We start from the raw sequence: 18,922 nt of genomic DNA, 5'->3' as shown, positions 1-18,922 counted from the left end.
AAAAGACTCGAGAAGGCTTGTCTACACCTGGAAGTCATATTATCTTTTTCTCATTAACTGATTAGGAATAACTGCTTCAAAAGTAGTGCACTCAAGAGTGCAGTGTCAGGTGAGTGCTATTTGCCTTTTGAATAATTGCACTGCATTTTTGTTTGTTTGTTTTATTTTACCTCTCAGCATTCTTTGTGTATATGCCACAGTGAAATGTTTCTTTGAGGTGTGAAACGTTTTATCTTTAAACTGTATGTATTCTGGCTCTTTCTTCTTGCATATTTGTAGGACACCGAAGAGAAATGATACAGGTTCCGAAGGCAAAAAAAATGCTCATCAGATCTATCTTTTTTTACCCACCTCAACTTCCATCTGGCTTCTAGTAAGTTCGTATCATTTTTCAAGTGTTAGGCAGTATGGAATACCACCAACACTATGATTCTGCTGATCTTTATAAACACAGAAAGGCTGAAGTGCACACATTGACAGATGTGGGTACCAGCACAGCTTTGGGATAACCCAATGCACAGCTACAAAGATGGTATGTCACGTGAGGAAAAAGAAATAAAGCAGTTACTTCTGTATCACCTCTAACTGCAAAGCCTCAAACGGCAAGGTGACATTTACGGCTTTGATCATTTGTTACTGAAAAAGACTGGTGGAACAGGCTGATGTTGAACTTCAAGAAGAAAACGGGCATATGACTACCTGGAGGCAAACTCCTCCCAGTGGACAGAAATGCTTGGCCACTACTATCTGAGAGAGACCCTTAAATCCTTGATTGCCACTGATCAACATTTTGGAGCAGACAGACCAGCTGTCAGGGCCCTGGTCCTAGAAGCCAGGGGTCTGTTACTGTACTGCTGGGCTAGGTCCTAAAAAATGGCACTCTCATCAAAACCTGGTTTGGACCATTTTTCAGTGCGATGATAGTCTCTGAATGCCTCCAAAGACACATGTTTCTCTGCAACACTGACGGCCCAGCTGATTAATGGGTGAAATTGACCAATATTAACATGAGCTGACCTAAAAGGATTTAGATATATCCAGAGTTAGAATCAGTGATGGTTTTGCTGCAATGGATAACAGAAATTTTCATCTGAGGTGTCTGGGCATGAAGTAGAAGATATAAGGGGATAACTCCTGATGCTGCTGGCAGAGACACATACTTTCTTGTGCCTCCTGGCTTTTCATTTGCTCTTTGATAAGCCACTTCCATAAGAGGACAGATTTGTTAAACTATACCTTGCACAAGCTGAGGAGTGAAGGCACTTCATTAGGTGTAGGTAACAGGCAAGGGGAAATATTTCATAACAAGGTTAGAGGCTACTGACAAGCACCAGCTCACTGCATGTTCTAACAGTTTAGGGGGAAGAGCGCAAGCAGGATGAGAAAAGATGAGAGAGAATTCCTAGAGAACAGAATAGTTGCAGCATGGACCTCCCCTGAATGTCCTATCTGGTCAGGAACACATCACTCTACCCTCTGCCTCTGTCACTAGGACACTGTTATAGATGTCCTTCTGACACAGTGGACAGTCTTATGAATTTGCCCATAATACCAGTGAATTATGGTTGGTTTTATCAAATTTCTGTGTCATTAAATGCCTCAGTGTATGGAGTCTGGTCTTGCTCCTCTCCTAAACTTGGAAATCATTATCTCAAATAGATTCCATTCAAATAGGAATGCTTTAGAATAACAGGACAATTAAAGCCCAGAAAAATCAGTTCAACCCAGCTTGTCTGAAGGGAATAGGCTTGGAAAAGAGAAATTTCCCCAGAGAAGCAACAGAAACCTCTCCCCATCATCAAATTTCACAGCCCGTAATTTAAAGCTCAGAGGCTCAGGATAGCCACCTTCCCAGGTGAAAATACATATTTCTGGGTGAAGCTCAAAGTGAGGATAAGAAAGATGTATGCTACAACAGAAAAATATAACCCCAAAGGAAGAAGGAAGATTAAAAGATGGTGTCCAAAAAATTGACTCAAGCACATTCAGAGAGTTCAGAGCAATAAACGCCCTAGAACTGCAGCAGACCTTACAGGCCCCAAAGTATCCCTTTTTCCCCAAAAATCCTATCAGATCTTTAATAAATATTCCACTAATCTTGAATCTCAACATTACTAGGTCATCTGAGCAACACTGTTCTTTCATACTTTCAGGTCATCAGAGCAACTCTGTTCTACCTTTCTCAGCACTTCAAGTATTTTCTTGTGCTGATTTAAGCAATTTATCCCATGAGGTACCAAGGCAGCAAAAATCACACCGTGACAGGAGAAACGCGAAATAAAACATCCTATTTGCTCAAATCCAAGATAAGCCTCTCTAGCTTTTCAGGAATGAAAATCTGATCCACCTTTTGGATACTGCACATCAAATTACCTTGTGCTCCCTGACAGGAAAGCACTTGTGGGGAGACAGAAGAGGTGCTGAGCTGTCAGCTGAGTGGCAGCTGCTCATGCTGGCTGTCAGAATATTATCTTTCACTGAATATTAAACATCAGCTTTTACTGAACTGAATAAAATACCAAAACCAGAAACAAATGTGGTTTCCTAAGTCAGGTGCAAGAACACACATTATCCTGATCTCTGACAATTAGAAAGCACCTTTCATCCTTTTTTCTCATGTCTTCTTGGTCATGCAATATATTTGATATTTTGCAGGTAGTATACCTATATGGTCTGACACAGGAGCAAGAAAGAAGGCATAGTCGGTTTGGCAAGAAACACAGAACAAATACAGTCCTGGAGAGGGCTTTGAGGGTTCGTTGCAGGATTTGGTATTTCAGAACAACAGTTGACAGAGAAGGCTCATATTCTGGTGCAGTCTTTTTCTGATTAAAATGAGAGGAGAGTAGCCAAATTCTGAGGAAGTGGAGAAGACCTATTACAATACACAATAACAAACCTGTACATTTGTAATGTAATACAGCAGGCACAGCCTTTGGGAAGAGGTCCCTTCTGAGCACTGGCGCTTTCCACCTGAGATGCCTAACTAAATCCTCTCAGTTTTATGTGGTGGCCATCTATCACAGGATTATTACTGGCAGCTTGTAATGCTAACATCTGTCAAAAAAATAATCTGTTATTTTATAATAGGTACAAAGTATGTGAGCAGTTTCCCTGACTTCCTGTGATTGTCCCCAAGCTGTTTTTATCTCTGCCAGAGCTCCTTTCCCATGCTGCAGCCATGAATCAGATCCTAGGACTGCCTCCTCTTCTTCGCAAGCTTCAAGAGTCTCTCACATCAAAATGCACTGCACTGTCTCCTTTTTCCAGCAGCCAGGGCAGGAGCACAGGAGCAAGGAGAAGCACAGCACAGGGTCATGGCAGGCAGATGTGTCACTAGAGAAGTCCAGATGCAAAGATCTGTCAAAAGCTCAAGTTGTTGAGGGGCACACCCGAATTCACACCAGCATTTTATTTGGAAATGTGACAACTGCTCAAGACTGCACAGGGGAAAAAAAGAAGCTTAAGAAAAAAAACCAGCAAAAAATGTGCAAGACAGTGAGAAGACCGTAAGAAGTTGCATATGCCTTTGCAGCTACCTTTTACGGGACAATTTATCTCAAATAACAGTACACTTGTTTTCAAAACAGATTAATTAAAAGTGGACTGGGAGACTGGAGAACTCAAACCAAAATCTGCAGATGTAGAATCCTAAGACTTCTGGAATTGACCTTCAAGTTGCAGGCAAGCCTTTAGTAAACTTCCACCAACTGTTTCCAGCATGTTGTAGTAACAATGTGCAAGGCAGCTTGTAGGAATCTGTGCTGTGATGAGTCTATCCTACAGAGCAGTTTTAGTAAAGTAAGGTAGGAAAGAAAAAATTAAATAGATGGAACACAACAAGCCTTTTAAACATTTAAGAAGATTTGGGAAAAAGAAGGAAGGGAGGGGATGCAGGGAACTAAAATATGATTAGTACCTTCGCTATCATTTCATGGCTGCTATAGATAACATATTTACCTTCCCCTTTGCTTTAAATCTGAATCTTCACCACTGTTTTGATTTTTCCTGTGACATTAAGGAAGTTTTACTGAAATGCCATCAGGTCACTTAACACAAATACACAAAAACTCCCATTTAAAAAAAAACACCAACAACAAACTTTACAAAGGCATTTTGTCAGCATAATTTAAGGCAGATTAAAAAGGACGTGTGCTTGTTTCCAACTTTTCAGGACACCTGAAGAGTAAGTTGCAAAGGCATGATCCCATTCAAGCTCTCATTGCAAAGCCCTGACTTGCAAGGTTAAGCATAGTATGCTGGCCCTTAGAGTTTCCTACTGTTTCCAGCATAACAAAGCCTGATGTTTTCCTCTTAACTCCAGCAAAGACTGTATAAACAACATGGCTATTGTTTAATTAAACAGTTGAAAAAGAAAAGCACATGAATAAAATCGAGGTTCAGGAAGATGTAATTAGGTTATAATCTACCTACTATTGTCAGTCTTCACAGTCTCACGTATGAGATAAGGCTTTTATATACATTTTGTTGGTGTGGTGGTCCAAGAGAAAACTTGCTATTGGCACGACCACCTGTCCACCAAGTAGATCAGCCAAATGCAAATCCCAGATGATAAACACTTGGCATCTCAAAAAATTTCCTACTGCTCAGTGCACAAACACTGTTCTTTTCTTGGTACAGGACAGTTTTGCACTGCACATCTCTATTCCTTTGTTTTTACAAAGCCCAACAAGTCTTCTGACAACTAAGCTAGCAATGAATCAGAAAACCCATTCAGGAAACACACTGCTATTAATACCTACAAGGGCTCTATCCAACAGGGTACATCAGCATAACTATTGACTCTGAGACAGCTACACTGATTTACTTTAACTCAGGCATGAGGTCACTATGCATACACCATGGGTGAGTTTCTTCACTCCTGTTCTAGACAGATAATGGCAGATAAAAGATCTGGAGCAGCTCAGAAACCTGACAAATATGAAAGCTCCACATTCAACTAGATTTCCTCATAGATACAGATGCATTGTCAGACACCCCTTTGCAAACCCTGGCTTTGAAAGCCAAACCAGTAATCACTTCAGAGATGTCAGAAGGAGATGTAACTCCCAGATACTGGCTACTAGGCAGTCCTAGAAGACTGCAATGAATATGGCACCATAGCTATGCTTGCCTATACTTCACAACAGATCACAGCACCACAGTACCTCAGCAATGAAAGCAGCTTCTTAGCAGGACAAATTGTCCCAAGTAACATGTAGTCTCTCAGAACTGTATCACTTCAGAACTGTCCCCGTAACTCACATTTTGGACGTACTCCAGGACACACAGCACAGAATCTCCATCCATTTAATTTTACTTAAGATACTCAATTCAGCACAAACCCATTAAAAACACATTAAGTATCTCATAGTTTTTTGATGTTAAGTATCTCCCAGTATTTTTGCTGGCATCCTCTCTAATGTGAAGTAATTCACACATGGGACTGTTGAAGACAGCTTTATGGTTCATTCCTTTAATCTTTGTTGCACGTAAAGCAAAGCAATGTACATAAAACAAAATGCTGCTCTGTATTAGAAGCTCATTGTCAACCAAGCAACATCCATCAGTACTTTCCTTCATCAGGGAAAAATAGCTGCAGCAAGTGAAAGGATCTTGCACGTGCCAATAATGCGATTTCTCATATTTTTAACATAATTTTCCCAGTACCCAGAACAGCATACGAGCAAAGGTCCTGACCAAAGCTTCCTTTCCAAGAGCAGATCTGGTATTCTTACTCAGGGTTTTTTTGGAGTAACAACTGGCCCCTACCCCTTTTCCCAGGACCTAGCTGGGCCTCCAAGAGACTTTACTGAACACAGAGCATGCAGGACCTCAAGCTTTCCACAGTGAGAAGCTAACGGTAATTAAACTCAGAGCTCTTACCTCCTTCGGACCGGCTGCCCAGACTCATTCTCACTGCCACCTGATGGATTCCGTCGCCGAGAGTAAGGAAACTTTGGTGATTTATTGCGGTCACTGGGAGAATTATACAGCCCACTAGGGTTCAAAAGCAAGAGCAAACAGTTGATTTTAAAGACAGTTGGCTTTAAAGAGCAAGACAGTTAGGTCAGCTAACTGAGATTCAGCCTGCAAAAACTGAGAAGGCTCACGCACACACTTACATACATATTCAGCTATACATGTATGTGTGAGTGTGCATGCTATGTAAATACAGTGGTACTGCTTTCCAGCAATAAATATTTTACACTGAACCTTGAAAATGTAGGAGAGAGATCTCAGCACTGCCAAGCCAACAGCTCTAAGCTTACAAATCTAGAGCCTAGTATATACACATTCTTTTAGCATAATAAAATTTCTGTGCTTTCATATGATTTATCCATCCCAGAGCTAGGCATTCAAATGCACCTCTATTTTTCATGTTTTCCACAGATACAAGTTGAAGACTGTTCCTGCCATAACATGTCTTCACCACAGAGATAATGCTTGGGATCATGAAACAATTTTAGCTCCAGCTCTCTGCTGTTCATCCACACAACGCTCTACCAATGGTGTGGAGGTGTTTCAAGCTTCAGGTTATGTACGTAAGCCTGACTGGGACCCAATGGGTTGGGTTGTTACCAAATTAGATGTAGACTATCATATGTCTGTATAGACTATCCTGTGATACCGAATCACAGAATCATCAAGGTTGGAAAATACCTTGAAGATCATCTAGTCCAACCATTAAGCTAACACTGACTGTTCCCAAATACACCAGATCCCTCAGCGCTATGTCGACCCGACTCTTAAACACCTCCAGGGATGGGGACTCCACCACCTCCCTGGGCAGCCCATTCCAACGCCTAACACCCGTTCTGGAAAGAAATACTTCCTAATATCTAGTCTAAACCTTCCCTGGTGCAACTTGAGGCCATTCCCTCTTGTCCTATCACTTATTACTTGGTTAAAGAGACTCATCCTCATCTCTCTGCAACCTCCTTTCAGGTAGTTGTAGAGGGTGATGAGGTCTCCCCTCAGCCTCCTCTTCTCCAGACTAAACAACCCCAGTTCCCTCAGCCGCTCCTCGTACGACCTGTGCTCCAGACCCTTCACCAGCTTCGTTGCCCTTCTCTGGACACACTCGAGTAATTCAATGTCCTTTTTGTAGTGAGGGCCCAAAACTGAACACAGTCATCGAGGTGCGGCCTCACCAGTCCCAAGTACAGGGCTAAGATCCCTTCCCTGTCCCTGTTGCCCACGCTATTCCTGATACAAGCCAGGATGCCATTGGCCTTCTTGGCCACCTGGGCACACTGCTGGCTCATGTTCATCCAGCTGTCAATCAACACCCCCAGGTCCCTCTCTGACTGGCAGCTCTCCAGCCACTCCTCCCCAAGCCTGTAGCGCTGCTGGGGGTTGTTGTGGCCCAAGTGCAGCACCCGGCATTTGGCCTTATTGAAACTCCTACAGTTGGCCTCAGCCCATCGCTCCAGCCTGTCACACCTTACTACAGAAGAGTAAAGACCTCTTCCAACAGTGTAACAGAGCCTGTAATGGAGTACATATCAGTCTAAGGTGGTATACTGATGTTCCATGACTTTTTGGAGGAAGGATGCTAAACTCAGCCACACATTTTTACCAAACATTACTTAGTCCTTTTCACAACATGTGGTAAATATGGTATTCTCACCAAATTCCAGTTATTTCTTTCTGCTTTCCTAAAACCCGCTGGCCTTCAAACTGGATACACACCTCTTCACCTGCTTCTGCAGACTGCTGATTACGGCACTGCTCTGCACAGTTGAGAAGCTGCCACAGTTCATCTCAACAAGAACTACTATTAGAAGCTATGAAAGCCTCTGTGTAGCATACAGTCTGCTTATGTGTCTAAAACTGTGTAGTCCTTTAGAATAGATGGACTTGCAAAAACTCAATCCTACCAATTTGGGTCCTGGGCGATCAAACTTCCTGCTATTCTGAGAGCACTTTTCATGCTGGAACCACAATGTGAGAAGCTGACACAACTTCTTTAAAAAACACAAATAAACATCTATCTTAGCAAGAGAATATTTGCACACTGCCTTGTCCCTACTCTGAACACTTTTGATGTTTAGAGAAGGAGCACATAGGGTAAATCATCACAGTGCCCCAAAAGACACACCATGTCTAGATCTAAATCATCACAAAGAAGCAGGACCATTCTAAATTACACTTAATGTGCTGTCTAGTTCAATGGCCTGTTTCCAACAGTGGCCATAAGCAACCACCTACAGGAAGCAAAAACTGAATACATATGGCAGCTCTCCAGTGCTCCTTCAGTCCCCCCACTATTCCCAGCCCAGGGTACTAGTCAGCTGCTATACCTCTGTCTTGAGAAGCCCTTGGGGATTTCTCTTCCATGACTCACCCAGCTTCGCCCAGGAATCCACTAACTTTCAGCATCCCTTGTAAAGGAGAACCACAGGTAAATCACTACTCACTGCCTTTCTCAACATTTTTAAACCACTTCCAATAGCTTTATCTGAAGTTCTTATGCTCAAAGAATACAATCCTGATCTCTTTCTCCTTTCCCTGTAGTATTCATTATTTTCTAGACCACATTCCCTGAAATTATCTCTTTCCCAGACTGAAGGAAGAGTCCTGCCCGGCCAATGCCACTGCTCCTTGTACAGAATTCTTGCACAGCCATTCACACCTTTGAGTACTCTTGCTGCCTCTCTCAAAGCCTTTTCCTTCTCCTGAGATAAGGACATCAGAACTGCACTCACAACTCATGAAACAAACATGTGATCCACAAATTTATGTAATGGCATAATACTGTTCTCTTGCTTTCCTAATATTTGCTAATTGTTTTTTCTGACGGCTGAGCGGGTGATGTTTTCACTAAGTTATCCACCGTAACTCTGCAGCACCTCATTTTACTCAGAAATCTAGGGTTATTTTTTTGTTCCCGTGTGCCTCTCTTTACACTTACTGACTCAACATCATTCACGACCCAGTGATTCATCACTCATACTTTAGGGGCCTTTCTGCCACTTGTCACAGACAACTTGCACTCTCATTATCCTAAACAATTCTGTCCCATCACCAAACTATCACTCCTTTTCCAGGTCTTGGACAAATATACTCAATAGCAGAGGTCTATGAGCAGATCTCTGTGGAAAGCCACTACTGACTCTCATCCACTGACCACTTCCTCCTACACCTATCTTCCTAACTTTTTACCTGGTTAATTACCCATGACAGGACCTATCTTCTTATATGCAATACAGCTTTATTGTGAACCTGTTAATACAGTAATATAACGGTACCCTTCAGTCTATTGCCATGGATTATATTTACTACTGCACAATACCTAAGATATCACACCTCATCTTACCTCTGCAGGCGATTTTCCTCCCATGGTGTGCTTGTTTTACTTCTTTGGGTTTCTGGACTGTTTTCATTTTTCATCTTTTTAAAGCTAAACAAAAGTACAGATTTTTATTTTTTTTTAAACCCATAGTGTACAGATCACATGTTGTCTCCCCTGACCTCTTAAAAATTAATCTTAAAGGCATACAATCATCACAGAGACCCACTCTGGCATACAGTTATTTGCCTGCTATGTGAAAGAGGGCAAACAGCTGCTATGTCGAAGAATCTCTCCTAGAAAGAGAGACTGGAAGGAAAAAAAAGACCCAAAAATCAGCTCTACAAGCTCATCACTATGGTGGCACTGAGTCAGAAGAAAGGTCAATCTTGTCTCAGAATAAACGAGAATAGATGCTTAGGCAAAAAGTCTAACAATAGGGCAAATCTACAAATTGCTCTTACAGACTTCCACAATATGCAGTTAACAGATTATTGAATCAGAGGTTTTATCTGCTTTTTAGTCTACATAGCTCTTGATGGAATTTCAGTTGATTTACTTAAACACCTCTTGAACATTTTTGAATTTTGGTATAGGTAGTGCCTGGTAGCTGCATGCTCCAGTATTTAACTATGGCACAAACAATTATTTCTTTTTATTTCAAAACTTCCACCTGGTTCAAAACTTCCACCCTGTGTTGCTCTCTAGTTCTGTGCTTATAGAAAGAAAAAAACAAGCCCTATGAATGATGGTTCCCTAATCACAAACTCCACCCCATATTTTTTGTAATACATTTTTAACAACTGTCTCATCTCTTTTCCAAGTGAAAGAATCACAAACTATTTAATCTCTCCAAGTATAAGAGTCACTCCATACCTATGATTACCCTTATCACATTTCTCTACCATTTTTCCAGGTCTACAGTACCTTCTTTAAGATGGAAGCAACAAAGGCAGGGGTGATAACTATTCAAAACATGATAGACCACAGGTTCATAGAGTAGCATATTCTTCTCATTCCTTCCCCAATAACTCCTTATGGGTTTTTTTTTTGCTAGACACTGAGCATAAATCTGACAATGTGAAAGAGCTGTCTTCACTGACTGCAGCAAGGTAAAGTATCAGGACAGTCAAGATAGTCACCTGGCTTAAGGAATATATCAGTGTCTGTAACCAGTCTCCCACTGCATCTATGGGAGACAGGGGGAAAATCAGCAGGATGCTCCAATTCTTCCTTTATTCCTACCATTCTCAGCATCAGGTTTTACAACTTCCAACCCATTAATGCTCCTAAATAGCCTGATCGCTGCCACTCCAAGTGCTGCAAGGTGACTTCCAGTTGAAGCATGCTTTTTCACCCATCCTCTTGCCAATGGCTCATCATACTTTTCCTGGATCATCATCTCTACAGCTCATTTTCTACATGAACAAGCAGTTCACCTTATACAGAACTAGAGAGCGACATTGATTTCCACTAAACTCTTCAAGAAGTATTACTGACAGCAACCCACTGCAACATATCTTCCCAAACAGCAACTTAAGCAGCTGAAAAAAAAAGCTTTACAAATGCTCAGAGAGAGGAGGATATAAGCCAGAGTTCTCTGCCCAGAGCAGAAGGTGACAAACTCAGCTTTATGAAGGAATCCTGGCTACTTAAGTCACTAATCCACTTTTAACCTCAGCCTTTGGTTACTACAGGTCACTGAGTTAATCATTTAATTCTCCCATAGTGAAAAAAAAATGCAAAGCTACAGTAAGTCAGCAGGAAAAGAAATTAAATTACACTTTATCAGGTAAATCATTTTCTTAATACTGCACCCACTAATTATCGACTCATATATGCATACAGTCTATTCCCAGGCTAAGTTACTACAGACTAAGCAACTCAGGCAAAGAGATTTCAGTTCTGTATTGCAAAAAGCAATTGGATTTGCACAGCATAAACTACTGAACAATACTCAGACTGAAGTTGGGCTTAAAAAAAATTTAATAGTGTGCTCAAATCTTAAAAAAAAGAGAGAAATTATCGTGGGAGGTGAATGCACTGCATTAGATTCCTAGGTCATTATTCATTCAGAGCAGACACACACTTTACAGCTAGAGAATTAGAGCATGGCAGCTCTTCAGATACTAGTATTACCTCCAGAATGCAGTTTTAAAAAGGACTAAGTTCGTTCAAAGTATTTGCATGTGAGATTACTGTTGTTGAGGGGTTTTATGGTTTACCTTGAATTTATAGCACTTATGCAGAAGTGACCAACTATGTATCTCAACAGTGAATGAGATGTTAAACTACAAAAACTCAGCTTGTAACAGCTACTGAAAGATGCTTTGCAAGCATGACTGACAATTAACATGAGAATCACACAGGACGGAGTAAACTACCAAACTGTAAATGCTTTACATGTCCAGGGGAGAGACACAAAGGACTTCACAGGACTATCCTGTGGGTCATTATCTGGTTTTTTCCTATTTAAAACTGAGACTGTTTGCCTTCCCATTAATTTGTCCTGATTCATGGGTTTGCAAACTGTGTCACCTGAAACCCCTGTTCCAGGTTCACCAGAAGATCAGGGTTTGTTAAATTACTGAGCAACACTCTCTGACCTTTGTCAGCAGAAGATCAGATGGACCTGAACTCAAGGGCAGGATAAACTATTACTAATGATTTCCAAACGTGTTCCTCTACCCAATGCAATACACAATCTCTTAAAAGCTGGAAGAGAACTGCTGATCTACATACCTTTTCACAGGGGAAGGTGCAATAATTTTGGTAGTTCCTTCATTTTCCCCATTTGTTGTAATCTGGCTCATGTTCTTAGATCCTGAAAAAAAAAAACACAAAAAGAGAACAGTCCTGTAGCATACACACTTGCACACCTATTCAGCATAATCACCTACTGAACACAGTGCAGCATGAGAGATAAAATGATACACAAAATATCTGATGCATGCTCTACTTGCTAAGGGTGTGTAAGTATCACACTTTTTTATTTCTAGTTATACCACATCACAAGAAAGTTTAACATTGGGGGGGCATTCATTACTCTTTCACGAGACAGAGGAGTTTGAAGCTGTTGTTCTCAAAGGGATGCTATGCCATTGCCACCAGAAGGAAATTCCCTACTCAGTCACCAATGAGAAGAAAGGTGTGAGGAGAATACAGACTATGAAAAAGTTTGAGAATCTCCAATGAATAAGTATGACCTCTAAAACAATTCTTAGATTAGATGGTAAAGCAAGATGAATGTATTTGTTCTAAGAAACCATTTTAAACTGATGCAGCAACACAGTGCAACACAACACTAACATTTCCTAAGTTATAACCAGGAAAATAATAACTGTGAATCAATGGATTAGAAAACTAATAATGTAAACAGAGAGAGACAATAAACAGTAATACTCTGACAGAAACAACTAAGCATCAGTTTCAGTGAGTCAGAAATTTTTGGCCAGTGTTTGGAAGTTACCTGACTAGTTTCCAATTTTGTAACCAAAGCCCAAAGCACCTGAGCCATGAACGGGAACGTGAAGAAGCAGCAGGAACATGCACTCTTCCCTCTTTTTGAGCCCCGATATAACAGGCCTCAAAGAAACCAATTTGTGTATTCATGATTTAGGAGCACTGAGGGAGAAGGGAATCTAGATATTTCATAGTGAGCTAATGTCAAAGTAGCATGATAAGACTATGCTGTACAGATGTATACAGCTCAGAATCAAGAACAAAAAAAACTCTGTTCTGTTCAGCTTGGTATGTAGTAGTATATTAAACTTATCAAGACAGGTTTGTTCCTACTGCTGCTGATTTTAGTTTCTATGCTGTGATGTTAATGTTAATCTGTAATTTTTCTTCAGTTCACACATTCTCCTTTCACCTAACTGGCAATTTCAGTCACTTCTTACAAAATTGTTACCACCTCCAGAAGTAGCTGTTAAGTAAAACAACAGAGCAACATCGCTGGTGAGGTACATCAGCTCTGGACAGGATTCTGAGCATGTTCCTTGAAGGTAATGCAACAGATTGACTGAAGCCTGTAAGACTGCTAACAAGGAAATACTGTGTCCTCTGGGTGCAAGCAACAGCATCATAGTGTTGTTAATGTAGTGGTACAAACTCAAAGCCTTTTTGTTTCACTAAAATGAAAATGTATGTCTTAAATTAAGCTGTGGTGAGATTTTGCATTATAAGCTTTTTCCACAATCTCAGAGAAGAATTTCTCCACAATCTCCCTCAACTTTCCATATCTCCCTCCGACATACAAAATCTGTGCTCTCCTCTACTTCAACACAAATATTTAAGATATCCTAGGGCATCTTGTCTGGTCATCAATTGCCATCAATTACCACTTTTAATGATGTAGTTTACTCCTTTCCCTATTTAGTTTTTCAGACTAGTGCCTGTCAGGGGAGGGGAGCAGCCTGGGTCCTGTCTTGCACAGTACTTGCTCCTTCAAAGCACTTTTTGTTGTTTATGCAAGTATAAGCACTAGGAAGAATTTGGAATATTCTGAAGAAGGAAATGCAGAATGGGCACAGATTCACAGACAGAAAGGAAAGTAAAATTTTGGCATTCTGAACAAATCCTCTGTTTTATACAATAAGAGACCACCAACTCTCCAGACTCTCTGAAACACTCCACATCTGTCCATGCAGCTATCTTCTGTTTTCAATAATGTAGCAATAGTTACACTGCCACTTTGACCTGCCTGGTAAAAAAGACAGAATTACTGGACGAAAAACTAAGAAGAATTAACGCGGATGAGAAAATGATCAGAAAAAGAATCACCAGTCTTCATTAAGGCCATAAACGACTGCTGTAAAAATTCTTCCTCTCACCTCTAAAAAGAGATGGATGCCTACAGCCAAAAATCACAAATAAATAAAGATGACAGCGCACTAAGAACAGGAAGCAGAAATTTCCCACCTTTAAGGAAGGTACTGGTAGCAAAATGAAAATGGAGTAGGTCAAAGTGTTAAACTACAACGATATCTCAAAGTTTCTGACCATATTTTTTCTGCATGCAGATATATTTAGCTTGCCTTTCCTAGGTCAAATACATAAGATAAAATAACCCATTATAATAACTTGGCCCACAGAAGCATTGAAAACAGCAAAGATACGACTTTTTCAAACAAAAATAATCACAGTACTTCACATATTACTGTGTAAGTGAGGTAGCTTCCAATTAAGCCCCTCAGAGTGCTCATAACTTGATGGAGCAGTAAGAACTCATGCTCCAAAACATGTCATAGCTATGAAACAACTGCCAGAAAAAGAGCCAAGGGTCAAGTGCTACAAAAGTAACAGCTACCTCTAATACTAATCCTTTGTCATGTTTTGCAACAGCCTTACCATTCTGCTGACACCCAGTAGTCTCTGGGTGTCAGGTGATGGGGGATTATGAGATGCAAAGTCAGCCCACCTGAGCGCATAAAGTCTGTCATGCCTTTGCAACTTCTTCAGCACCCTGCATGAAGGCCAGTGGGTGCTACAGAGCTTATGTGGGGCACCTCAGTTTTTGGAGAAGCCAGTACTAGTAAATCCTTAAAAAAGAAGCAGCTCCTTCCCACTGTTGAATTCCCTGGTTACCACTCTATAAGTACTTAGTTGAGGGAAAATCAAAGAAAAGACAACATACCGGGGTGACTATCACACACAGGCAGAATCTACCCAGAAATACAAAATAGGTTCCTACTAAGACAAGACCTCATATTACCTGTGTTTGATTCCACTGCCACCCATGAGGACCTTTGCTTTGCTTATTAATAAAAAAGCTCTTGCTGTACAATTCTTCTGTACAAATAACTAGATTCATGAGAGCTTTCTGTCCACACTTACAGAAACGGTAATAATTGTCTTTAAGTATGTTCTACCTCATGTATCTTTTACTAACTACAGTAATGTTCTACTAACATACACCTCAGTATGATACAGTATCCCTAATATAAAAGAATAGACTCCAGAAAAACTGTGCAATAACTTAACTGTACCACTGTTTCTTGCATGCCAAGGTAACAGGCCTCCAAAAAATACCTTGGATAGCCAGAAATCTTGAATATCTCACTTGTAGCAGGTCTTTCTGGTTGTTTATCTTTTGTCAGATAAGTTACTGTCAGCATTCACTGCACTGAACTCTTCCAGTAAGGTGAATGCACACACTTCGATTCCCTTTTACAGCCATCTTGATAATGACTTGTGCATTCAATTTAAATAGACTATTACATTTTTAAAACCTCAAATGTCCAAAACCTCAGGAGCCTGGCAAGCTAATTAGCTTGTCATGCCTGTTTCTTATCAACTAAAGCCGTTTCACTGATGTTTTCTGGAAGTAGTGTTGGCATTTATACGTACTGAGAGCAGAAGATAGTGTGATCAAACGGAACACATGCAGTAAGAGCTCATGCTTTGCACTGTGTGTTACTAAGAGCTGATAAAAATGAATTGACTTCCGTATATCTACACTACCATAGCCTACTCTGTGATAATGTTTATTTTCCAAACTAGTTTCCCAAACCTGTAGCCTCAAGGGTTTGTGCATCTTGCACCACATGCATGAAACGCAGAAGCGGTCACATCCACCCTTTACAAACCTGGCCTTTAAAAAAAACTTTAAAGTGTAAAGCACAAAGTAAACAAATAAGTAAATACAGAAAATTACCCCAAGATTCATTTTCTAAAATTTAACTTTCAAAGCCAATCTCACAACTTCCTGGGAAAAGATTCGTGACTTTGAATGCACTACACCATCATGACTGAGGTTGGTAAGGCAGAGTAATGATAGGTGTATGTGGGAATAGGTAAGTTAGTCAGGGCAGGGACTGTGACTGCCAGTGATTGCTTAGGGACTACTATAATACAGACAGTACTGTAATTTTAATACTCACTCCCTATTTTCTACCTGGCTTTTATATCAGAATGCCAGCACTTACTTTACACTAGTTTATACAACTGCCCAGTGTGCAAGGGAGAGTCACATCAAATCCCAAGCTAACAAACAACAGCAAACCCTAAGCAACGTGTTTTCCACCACTGAATAAACTCAGACCCACAGCAACAGTCACATCAATGTTTGTCTAGAGAGGACACTTCCAGGAAGCTTTTCACGTGCAGCATCCAGACAAAAGAATAATGAATGCTTTCATCCTACATGGTGTTGTGAAAGCTGAACACTATCAGTCTTGCCCTGAGAGGGCAGAACAGAATAATGGGAGATCCTGTTCCACCTCTGAGTTTATGATTTGCAACCAGAACAAAATGCAACTGTTATTCTCTCTCAAGCTGAAAGGGAACAGGGAGAATAAGCAAACAAAACAAGCTACCAATATCTCACATACACAACAGTACAGAACAAAACAAAAAAACCCTTCTGCAACTTGAATGCCAACCTTAACATACACACACACACACAAAAAAAAAAAAAAGCACTAATATAAGAATCCTGGTCTGATTTATTCCACTAACCCTAGAACCACTGAGATATTAAGCAAGTAACAAAAGGGCGGTTACTGCATTTTAAATCACTGTACTCTGGATTCTAGGAAAATAATCTGCCACGCTAAAGCCAAACTGTCTGCACTGCCTATCCTATCCAGGGAACCAATCAATGGCAGCAGCTTTTATATGAGAAAGCTAGCTTCTCTCTGTCCACAGTATCATCTCCTTCAATCCCTCTCTTAAAGCGCAAATATTTTTACTGAAAACTTAAAAGTAAATATTTTCTATCATTGTCTTGGCACTTACTCCAACTCTTAACTCAAGAGTTCACCAAGTGGCTGCAGTCCTAAGGGCTTTAGCATACTTTAACGTACCAATGAGACAAAGAAACGTTATTAGTCACTCTGCTCCATGAAAGATAGCTAACCTCTACCTTCAAGTGACAGGAAAAAAGCCATAAAAAACACATACTGTGTAACTGCTTATAATACCAGAACACGTATACAAAAAGAAGAAACATGGGAAAACATTTTAATGAGATGCCAGAGGTTAGAGGCTTTAGCACTTCACACACACCTCTATGATGGAGGCGATGCAAACTGCATATGCTACAGCCATGCATTTGTAGCTACTGGTTCATCTAACTGCCCCCAAAACCACTGCTCTGACTGGTCCCATAAAACCAAAACAAAACCAGAATGGCTAATTGAACTGGCTGCAGAAAGGAAGCCTTTCATGCACTTAATTTTGCAATCTTAAGAAAATGAAAAAAAAGTAAAGAAGCAGGTGTGGAAAGATGCTGAACTCTGAGAGGTGGAAGGAAGTTACTGCGTAAGAACTATTTGTTGTTACCTGATTTTGCGTTTTGGGAGAATAAATGGAGCTCTGATTTTCATTCCTAAAAGACGAATTACAAGCCATGTCCACCTGGATCCTAATTTAAGTGGCATCTGGCAGGAAACACCTTAAGAATTATGTAATACATGCAAACTAAAATCACCCTGTTTAAAATGTTGAACAAGGCATGTTTGATCTTATTATACCATACTAGAAGCACAAAATCAAAAACAAAGGACTAGCCATCAATGATAACCATCGGCATAATCTCATTATGCAAAAGGAATATTTCTTTTAACAAGAAATGTCTTATAATTCTCTCAAACATTTCAGTCAGGGACAGTTTTAAGTAACTCATAAAACTGTTTATACCACCAGGCTCATTTCCATGATAAAAATTATTCTATAAAAGTAAAATCTACATTGGGTTAGTATTTTTAAACAAGTGATGCTTGTTTATATATCAAATTATTGTGCAAAATGGAGTTTGCTACATCCAAGAACCAGTTTAGGTGAAAAGGGGTGGATTTAACCTTGTGACATGCAACAGACTGTCACATGGTGTCTGAAGGAGGAGAAGTAGTCTTAGTCTGCCTGCAGCATCAGAAAGCCTCTTTAAAGGAAGAAAAAGTACAGGATGTTTATCATTGTGAATACCCAAATACAAAATCAAAAAATAGGGTAAAAAGTATGCTCATTTATAGGGAAAGATGAAACTTGAATGACATAGCTCTCTTCCATTAGCCCATATTTTAAGTGGGAAACAAAACAAATTCATTTCACTTAAGTCATTTGAGATAATACACTTGCCCCAGTGAAAAATGACTGCACGCTTGGAACATGTGGGTAATCAATTAAGTTGAATTATAAGCAAAACAACCCAGAGGGGTGATACAGATTACACAAATACATATGCGTAAGATGGTGAAGAAGCCTTTTGTTTTAAAGTAAAACAAAATATTTAAATCCATCAAAACTACAAACACACATTGCTCAGAGAATTTTGCGTCATGTTACATCAGCAGAACAGGCCACAGGAAGGTTTCAGTTTTTCTCACAATTTCAGCCAAAAAGACCAAAAAAATCAACAAGCACAACACACACAGCCTTGCAGCAATATAGACTGACTTTCACTGCCTGTCTAAGGGCTAAGTTTCAGCTGACAAGTTTACCTCTGAATAGCCACACAATTTTCTGCACAACTGAGTTCAGAACAATGAGGTGGGAAATGCTGTACATCTTGAACTACCACCCTACAAACAGGACAGCCCAGCTGAACAAAAGTCTAAGTCACTAGGTTCAAGGGTGAACAGCTTTTTGTCCTCTTAGGCCCCCACTGACAACTGCAGACACAGC

General features: G+C 40.3%; 1 protein-coding gene across 3 annotated transcripts in view; it reads right to left on the bottom strand.

The window, feature by feature from the left end:
- The window catches only part of EPB41L4A (erythrocyte membrane protein band 4.1 like 4A), a 137,914-nt gene that overhangs the window by 22,057 nt on the left and 96,935 nt on the right, over positions 1–18,922 (bottom strand). For 2 of the 3 annotated variants that reach the window (XM_074856224.1, XM_074856225.1), the window contains exons 13-16: positions 12,038–12,119; positions 9,323–9,406; positions 5,887–6,000; positions 3,961–4,008 (exon numbers count right to left, since the gene is read on the bottom strand). In XM_074856224.1, coding sequence (XP_074712325.1) covers positions 3,961–4,008; positions 5,887–6,000; positions 9,323–9,406; positions 12,038–12,119 — 328 coding nt within the window. The remainder of the gene's footprint in view (positions 1–3,960; positions 4,009–5,886; positions 6,001–9,322; positions 9,407–12,037; positions 12,120–18,922) is intronic. The other variant, XM_074856226.1, reaches the window with a different exon arrangement.

The sequence above is a fragment of the Strix uralensis genome, chromosome Z (genome assembly GCF_047716275.1).
Source record: "Strix uralensis isolate ZFMK-TIS-50842 chromosome Z, bStrUra1, whole genome shotgun sequence".
Taxonomy (NCBI): domain Eukaryota; kingdom Metazoa; phylum Chordata; class Aves; order Strigiformes; family Strigidae; genus Strix; species Strix uralensis.
The sequence above is the reverse complement of the archived record's forward strand: the minus strand, read 5'-3'. Positions and strand labels throughout refer to the sequence as shown.